Source organism: Anguilla anguilla, chromosome 4, assembly GCF_013347855.1.
Source record: "Anguilla anguilla isolate fAngAng1 chromosome 4, fAngAng1.pri, whole genome shotgun sequence".
Lineage (NCBI taxonomy): Eukaryota > Metazoa > Chordata > Actinopteri > Anguilliformes > Anguillidae > Anguilla > Anguilla anguilla.
Window position 1 is genome coordinate 13,670,758 of NC_049204.1, and position 8,550 is coordinate 13,679,307.

The 8,550-nt window shown below is 38.2% G+C and overlaps 1 protein-coding gene across 1 annotated transcript in view; it reads right to left on the minus strand.

Annotated features, from left to right (window-relative positions):
- Nucleotides 1-4,780, minus strand: part of LOC118225288 (progressive ankylosis protein homolog B-like) — a 30,130-nt gene extending 25,350 nt beyond the window's left edge. The window contains exon 1 of the mRNA XM_035413466.1: nt 3,658-4,780. Coding sequence (XP_035269357.1) covers nt 3,658-3,753 — 96 coding nt within the window. The 5' untranslated portion in view covers nt 3,754-4,780. The remainder of the gene's footprint in view (nt 1-3,657) is intronic.
- Between the last annotated feature and the right edge of the window lie 3,770 nt (nt 4,781-8,550).

An 8,550-nucleotide genomic window follows, 5' to 3' on the forward strand; every position in this document is an offset into this window, starting at 1 on the left:
ATTTTTTTATTATATGATATTGCTTGACAAACACTTCATAATGTAACTGTGAACTGAGTGTCCATAATAACCATGTCCCAGAATCAAGGATGCGGCTGCAGTAGTCTAGAGAGACAAACAATGACAGAAGAGCTCACATAACCATCATAAAGGAGTAGGGGAGAGCGGGAAAAACCTAACGTGGGGTAAAATGTAACAGACTTTTTAGGTAGATGCATAGACCTTGAACAACGTATTTCAGGTTGAACACGCAGAATTACCATCTCTTTGTCTCCAATGAACGGCGGGAGAGTTCAATAAATATTTTGGGAGATGCTGCCAAAAATATTTTTATTTATCAAAATATTGCCATTTTACAGAGACCCCCCTGGGGTCAGCTGAGGAAAAAAAAGACCCGTGTGTGAATCTGTACTCTCGGTTTAGAAATCTGTGTGCACGGTTTATAAACCGTGCTCTCGGATTCATAATCCGTGCCCTCGAATTACGAATCCATGCACACGGATTTGTAAACCGTGCCCTCGACCGAGAGTACAAATTTACACACACATCTTTTTTTCTCATCTGACCCCAGGGAGGCTCCGTACCATTTTTTTTTTAACGGAAGTATTTTTCGGCTACTGCATTGTATGTGCGTGTGTGTGTGTGTGTCAAGGAATCCAATGTGATCGTAAAGAGCGAAAGAGCAGACACCCCCCCTGCGGGGTTAAACCAAATGGGATTGTAAGCATGTTGTCAGTTTGTTCAACTCAGACTAGATCTTTGTACATTTATTTAACTTAATTTTAACTTTAGGCAACGTGGTGACATGTGACATCGACTGATACAGCTGTTACCGGACTGGAATCGGAGAATAATGTACAGTCTTGTGATTGATTTTCACCACATAGGTAGGCCGCAAAAGACATAAATGTACCAAAAACGCAAATCTTGAAATCGGGCTAGGAGGCAAAAAAGGTTTTTTAAATTTTTTTTTTTTTTTTTTTTACTTTTTTTCATATTACTAAAGTTAAAGTGTTGAAGAAGTCACACAATAGAATAAACAACATTTTTTGGATCACTAAATACTCTAAATTTGTCAGCAAAGTCGGCTTGTTTTAGTGATTCTTACAGCGGGGTTTTGGAGGCGTGATGGGGGTGCAGTTTGACTAGCATGTTTGGTTTCGTTGGTTATTGTCACTTAGTTTCGGTCAAGCCACCGCCCATAAATAAAGTCGCGTGGTAGTAGCCTATGTTTGTTTACTGTGAGGTTGCTACAATGGCGGACGCTCAATCTGTTGACACTACGGTTGGGTACGGAAACTGGTACCTTAATGGCTCCGGTTCCTATATAGTCAGCACCGACCGGACCGAATCACTACGCAAATTTCTGTGCTTCGTTTCGGTGCCACTTTTTAGTCCCTCCAGGACATGTATACTTTAACCCGCAATCTCCCAGTATTTCATTGCGAACTAAAAAAGAGCAAATTCATTTTAGATTTTTTGCCTAGACCATTGCATTTGTGGCACTTTATTTCTTTTAAAAAATTATGAATATAAAGTAATCTAGTATTGTAAATGGTACAAATGTGTTGCTTCATTTAAGCCATTTTTCTATTCTCTGTGGTGTTCACATTTGGAGTTATAAAGCTTTAAATAGGGTACCCCCTAAATGGGCAAGGATTGGCAAGATTTGGCTTGTGCCTTAAGAGGTTAAATAGGGTACCCCCTAAATGGGCAAGGATTGACAGGTACTCTAGTGGGGGAATGGTTGGGGTGGAGTTAACTAGCTATTGTTCCCACCCATTATCTCCCTGTGAAAAGTTCAAGATCTTTCAAGGGGATTTTCTCTGCTACTTGATTTTAGGAGTACCAACATTCAAATAAGCATATCTTCTTCAACTATTTTCAGATTTCAATGTATGACACATCATTTGAAAGCTTATAATCTGCACTTTCATTATCTGTAAAAAACTGAAAAATGACCTTGCCCTACTTGAGGACCAAAACACCAGCACCTGTCACAATTAATTAAAGACTGTTTGTATCATACAAAATGGAATTGTATTGAATTGCCTTATTTTGTGTTAACTTCTAAACATAATAAAACAGTTAGATGTGCCCAGCGCCACATTGGTTTTTACCCCAACCTCGGGATTAAATGGAACATTTCACTCTTGGTACTTTTGGTCAGATTGCTAAAGAATTTAATTGTGGTGTGTAATCATAGCCAAGGTGCAGATTGTTTGCAAAAAAAAAAATTAATCTATCTCTAGTAATATTTTCAAAATTGAGCCAAACACAAAATCTGTTCTCCCTACAACCAACATCCAGTTACATCTGGTCATAAGCCTGTACTGAACTACTTTGCTTCGAAACACTGAAGGAAACCACAAAAATATAATAAATAATTACAGAAAAATGGGTTATGTGGTGGCAGATTAAGTAATTGTCAGGGCTGGTATCAGTTTTGCATTTTAAGGACTGCCTGAACAAGAAATCACTTGCAGCATTCCTCCACAACATAGATAAAGCAATGTATACTTTTTCCGGTGTATCTTTTTCAATAGTGCCAGCTTTCATTACAGACATTTGAAATTTAGCAGATATTTTCAACCAGAGCAACTTACAGTGATTACATTTATGCATGTAACCCTTTCACCCAGCAGGATATTTCTTGATTGGTCAATTAAGCGTACATCAGCAGCAGCCCGCTAGGAATCTCAAGCGAAACCTTTCGGTTAAAAAAAAAAAAAAAAAAAAAAAAAAAAAAAAAAAAAACACACACACACACACAAAAAAGACCCAGTTCTCATTACAGTTCACTGGCGCCCTGCTTGGTTTGAGCATCAATTAAATGAGAGTAGCAGAATTTATTTATTTAGTTAATCACTTATTTTATACATGTGTTTATTTATTTACAGTTTAATGGCATTGGTGAAAATGATTTTCAATATCTGGACATTGTTAATGTTTACTCAAATTTTCATGATCAAAAATGTTTCAAATATTTCCCCCCCTAAATATGAAAAACACGACATATGCTATTGCGTATTAAAACGACACTCGTTGGTTTTTTGTTTACATATAGCTGAATTAGCCTGTCAAATCACCTGCCTTGTCCTAGCCAACAAGTTTGACGAAAAAATAAAACTACCAATGTGCGCGAGTTTGGCAGCACACGGGACAAAATCAGCCCATCCAAAAATGCACAATCATTCTCTTCAGACCGCAACGTATTGTTTCATTCCCGAAATCTGGATGTAGGCTATAGCTGTTCACGCACACACAGGTGATTCGGTCACATTGTTTTTGTCAACGTTACCGAGTCCCGTCCCTATTTTCTCAGATTCTTCGTAATAGTATGCTGCCCTTGCAACCTTTAGGAGCCGTGCTTATTACTAAGACAAGGTATAGCCATCGCGTTATTCAGTGCAGTCAATTGTTGAAAACATTGCGCATCTTATTGGTTATGCAAACCTTGTTGTAGGGAAGGTGGCATTCCATCAGCATTTATAGGAAAATTAAGCCCGCGCATTGGGGGAAAATAATCTGAATTCTTCTTAGGCTAACAAAAACATCAATTCGTCGCGTCATTCTTTATATCTCCATTAAATTACAACATCAACATCAACATCAACAACAACATTTAAGCACTTAATAAACAGAGAAAATACTTGCCTGTTCTCCAAGATCCATGGCTATGTTGGTGATTGCGAGAGGAACCAGAAATCGGACAAGAGGCCAGTAAGGTGCGAGCGCTAGGAATTTCACCATAATATTGCCTGGATGAGAGCACACTACATCAGCTGCTTGGGATCGGTAGGGAGGCGGTAGAAGACAACTGTCTATACCACTGATGTTCGGGGTGCTTTCTAGCAGAAGTCCGAAAAGACCAGGTATCCCCCTGCCCTCCAACAAAACAACAGCATCAAAAACAATGATCTAACGCAGGGGAAAAGAGGAGGGTTGCTCCTCCATTGTTCATCAGCGGTGGGGAAATAAAAAATCAAAATAAAACACGATTTCGCAAAAAGGGTCTGAAGCAAGTTAGTGGTGGATCGCGCACTGGCTCCCAGCTTTGCTATTCAGCTCCATAAGACCCAATGTCTTAATCATCCTTCGCTTAACAACACGTGGGGTTCGGCAAATTCAAACCGGTCCTCCATTCACGTCATGATTACTGAGCTGAAAAATAAGGTCTACCTGCATCAAACCACATAAACTCAGTGGCCGCGAAACTATTTCCCTGAACCCTTTTATCTGTCCCTTTCCCCTGTAAGTAACTGATGTAATGTGATTGGCGGATACATTATAAACTTACTTTGCCTACGTTAACTTGCGAAATGCGCCTCTCCCCTGTCTCTGTAAGTAGGCTGCATAACTAGTCCGTCGGTGGTGTTTTTATACGCACAGCGTCGCTGTAAGAAAGTGGAATTTCATCATCAACATTCTACGGAATGCCATATTCTGTCATGGAAAGTCACACTATGGGGTAGTCCTACACGGACGCCTGGCTTTCTGTGCACATATAAACACTGAGCTGTTAAAAATACCAGCAGTGTTTTTGAAGAAAACATGTAAACTCCACCCAGTGCACACACGGCATGATCACCCATACCTTTCCACCAAATGCAAAAGATTTATACGAATATCTCCCAACATTTCTTTCCAACAGGACTTCCTCAAGAAGGATTACCTCCTCCTCTACTTCTTAACTTTTGTCTGGTCCTTGTTTCCTGTTTTGCTCTGACTGCCTGAACAGTGTGCATGACTGCTTTAAATGAAATGCCTCAAAAAAGTCACATGGCAAATGAACTGTAAGTAAAGCGCTGGATTGACTTAAATGGTGTACGGAAAATGTGTTTTTACCTGTCTTTATGTTCTTGGGTAGTCATCTAATTCAATCATAATAGTATACTTATAAAGGAGCTAGCCAACCAAGATGATATTGTTCAGTCCTAAAGTTAATACATGCCTCAAATTTGGATGCTTTATCAAATACTGTGAATGACTCAAGAGGTGACTCACTCAAACTCAAACTTTGATTTGTTCTTTAAATTATCGAAGTGTATGCAAATCAAACATACACGTGAAGTAGGGCATTCTGTAGCTTTTATTTCATTGGGAGTTCATAGCATACAGTAGTCCATAATTATGATGAGGAACTATTTAAAAAATAATATTATAAAAGCATTTTTTCGCTTTATAATTGACTTCATTGTTCTTCAGGTATAGGGGTGATGGTGGGTTTCATGCAGTGCATACTATGCAGTTCAGAGTAAGGATAAGTCACTATGTTTTGATTTATAAAAAAACATTTTGCCTATGTTTAAAACTGATCTGTTTCTTTACCTGAATGTTATGTTACCTGTTATGGCTATACAACATATGTCATTGTTTGTTAATAAATACAAATTTAAAAAGCCTATAACCTTTAAATAGCCAGTTGTTAAACTGGATTATTATTAATGTAAACTGTACCATTGTAAAACCATGACTTTAATATTTGATAATCTCAACAATAGCAGTGCCAGTGATTGTAATTGTACAAATCAGGAATTGTTTTGGAATTTTATGGAGCTTCCAAGTTAAAGCCCATCCACTTATCCAAATACAAATTATTTTGTTGGTTGAATAAATACAGATGCAAATACAAATAGTGGCATCTCCCTCCACCCCTACTATGTACCAAGTTTATGCCCACATTATGTAAGTGTTGTACATATGCACATAGTTGACACTACAAGCATAACAAGGACAGGAGGTGACCATGTCAATACTATCTTCCTGTTTAACCAGGTACTTTGCATCACTGCTGATTACCCCCCCCCCCCCCCCCCCCCCAGTGCCTGCATTTTGTAGCAGGTCTCTAGGCTGATCTGACCTAGATCTTTGAAGTTCCCTACCACCCAGGACCAATCACAGAGGCTCTACACAATTGAGGTTAGGCCACTGTGCTCTAGTCATTTAAAGACTGCATGCGCACTGCCACACTGTTGATGTTTACCACCCATGCAAGTGCAGTTGCACTGATTGCAGTTGTATTGATAATGTACACTGGCAGATGACACTCCGTAAAATCGGTTTCTTGTACCTGCCATTATGCAATGCAAATGTTACTCTATGTCTTGTAATTCTGATATCAGGCCCAGGTGAGGATATCCCTATTTGAGGTCCAGTTTGTTGTGTGCGACAGTCCTGTTCATACCCGGCAAAAGTTAATTTACTGTGGGAAGTGCATTGTCGGTCTCATGTCCAGGCACAGACTTATACACTTTGTCATTGTCATTTCTGGATCTGGTCCTGCTTCCAGTGGCATTGTCCACTTGTTCGATGATATCCAAAAAAATGATGTCCAAAAGTCTCCACAGGTAAAATGGTATAGATCTATGGGGCTGAGCAACAAATGTCACATTTTCACCTGTGTACAATTTTATATGCTTTGTGTTCATTTTGCTGCAATGGATTCACAGCCTGTCCGGGATGTATTCTTGTCTTTGACCCACTGCATGCTGGGATAGCCCCCCCCCAACCCCCCCAAATGGATGGATAAATGTGCTCAGTTTACCCACCCCTTTGAACAGCTTGGGGTACTGTTACTGCAGCACACTTTTGAAATCTATCGCTAATGTTAGCACCCACAATATAATCTCCAGTTGGGATCTGAAGACTCCTTTTACAGGAAATGGGTCACTTGATGAGTAAGAACACAGCTTTCCGTCTGTAGCATGAATTACATACATTTATTTGCTTTGAGCATTTGCCCAAGTTTTTCTCATCTATACTTTGGCAGAAGGGCACCAGTGTCAATTAGCATGTGCGGATTGATACCATTCACTCAGAAATGTAACCTTGTCTAAATTACAGTCATTATTGAACATAATCTATCTGTTTTGGAGGTACTTCTTTCACATTTTAGACTCTTTAGTCACCTGCATGCCTGGTCACATGCTCCTTTACAATTCAGCCCGCGTGTGATCACAATTGTATCAAACTTTATCTGACCTGTATTTGGAGTCTATGTTCTGCCTTTGCTTATTTTTTCATATTTACCCTCCTATACACACAGTCTCTATCTCTTTAACACTTGTATTGTTGTGCATGGTGGACATTTACTGAGCCCAGAAGCAGAGCAGGTGAGTGACATTTTTGTGATGTCACAAAAGTATCTGTCTGACAGAGTGAGGTTCCATGGAAGTTGAAGTGACCAAATTAGCACAAAAGACACAAGAGGAATCACACTAAGTAAGTTTGTATTTCTGACATATAATGCAAGCCTGTGGTTTACTTTGAATTCTTCCTCTTGATTTAACTGTCTTCCACATATGGCACTTTGTATTTACATTTGATTTAAAAGAAAATACAGTGTGAGGCAAGGTTGACACATTTACACCTACAGTACAGTAGAGACATAAGCTGCTAAATAAATTTCCTCAATGAGGACAATACTGTTAATAACAGTGTTTTCATACAGTACCTAAAAATGTTCTCATCAACATTTCTTGATTATTGTTCTTAGACATTTTCTGGCTGTAGCCGCCATCTTGTGGATATTAAAGAGCAATGCAGCTATAACCAAAGCATGCACACAACTGCAGATGTGCAGGTTCAGTCTTTGTTCAGTCTTCCACAAACAAGGCATCAATAGAGCCTACATTTCACACCATGAGTTTAACAATAATCCATATTGTTGTTGAATTTATCTCAGACAATCAATCAGTTATAACTGAGTACGACAAATGATGAGAATAACAGCACAATGTTTAGGTTTGTTGACACATCACATTTTACTGTAAACTCAGTGTAGTGTATTAGACATTTTTGTAAATGCTATAATTGTTAAAAAAAAAACAAAAAAAAACAGCAGAGTCACATAAACCAAAACACCTGTGGACGTCACACGGATCAGTCAAAGAAAAAGTAGTGCTCTAAAGATTTCTAGTAAAATTTCTTGCATAGTTTTCAGTTGGTTTATTGTCTCTTCTTTCACATTTCAACCTTGTGTGAAAACCTGCTCATAGGAAGATACACTTCTCTTTGGCATCTACATAATAAGTAAAAATTCACAAGTACCATTTGTACTTCCTTGTTAAACTGGGAAATATAATATATTTTTTTTTGCTGTACACACTAATCCAAAGACAAGTTCACAATGAGAGTGTAGGCATGCTGGTGTAGACATGCCTGTTCACACAAAATGCAACCTGTACTCTCAATCCAGGCCTTTCCCCTCTGCACAGCTACATAATTTTAATGATATCCGTGAGCCATAAGGAACATATTTTTGCTCTTGAGAAAATTTAAATGATTTTATAATGTAGTGATGTCATTCAGCAGCTCATTTATCTGAATTAGACAAATATGGTCATATCATTTGTATTATTTGTCTGAACTAAATAAAAAATTGTCTATTTAATTTGTACTCCTCTGTGATGTAGTACACATGAAATTTTTTTTTAATTTTAATTGTTCAAACATTAACAAGCATTGGTTTATCGTATCATAATTGAAGTGTAAATAAAATATATCCACACACACATATATATATATATATATATATATATATATATA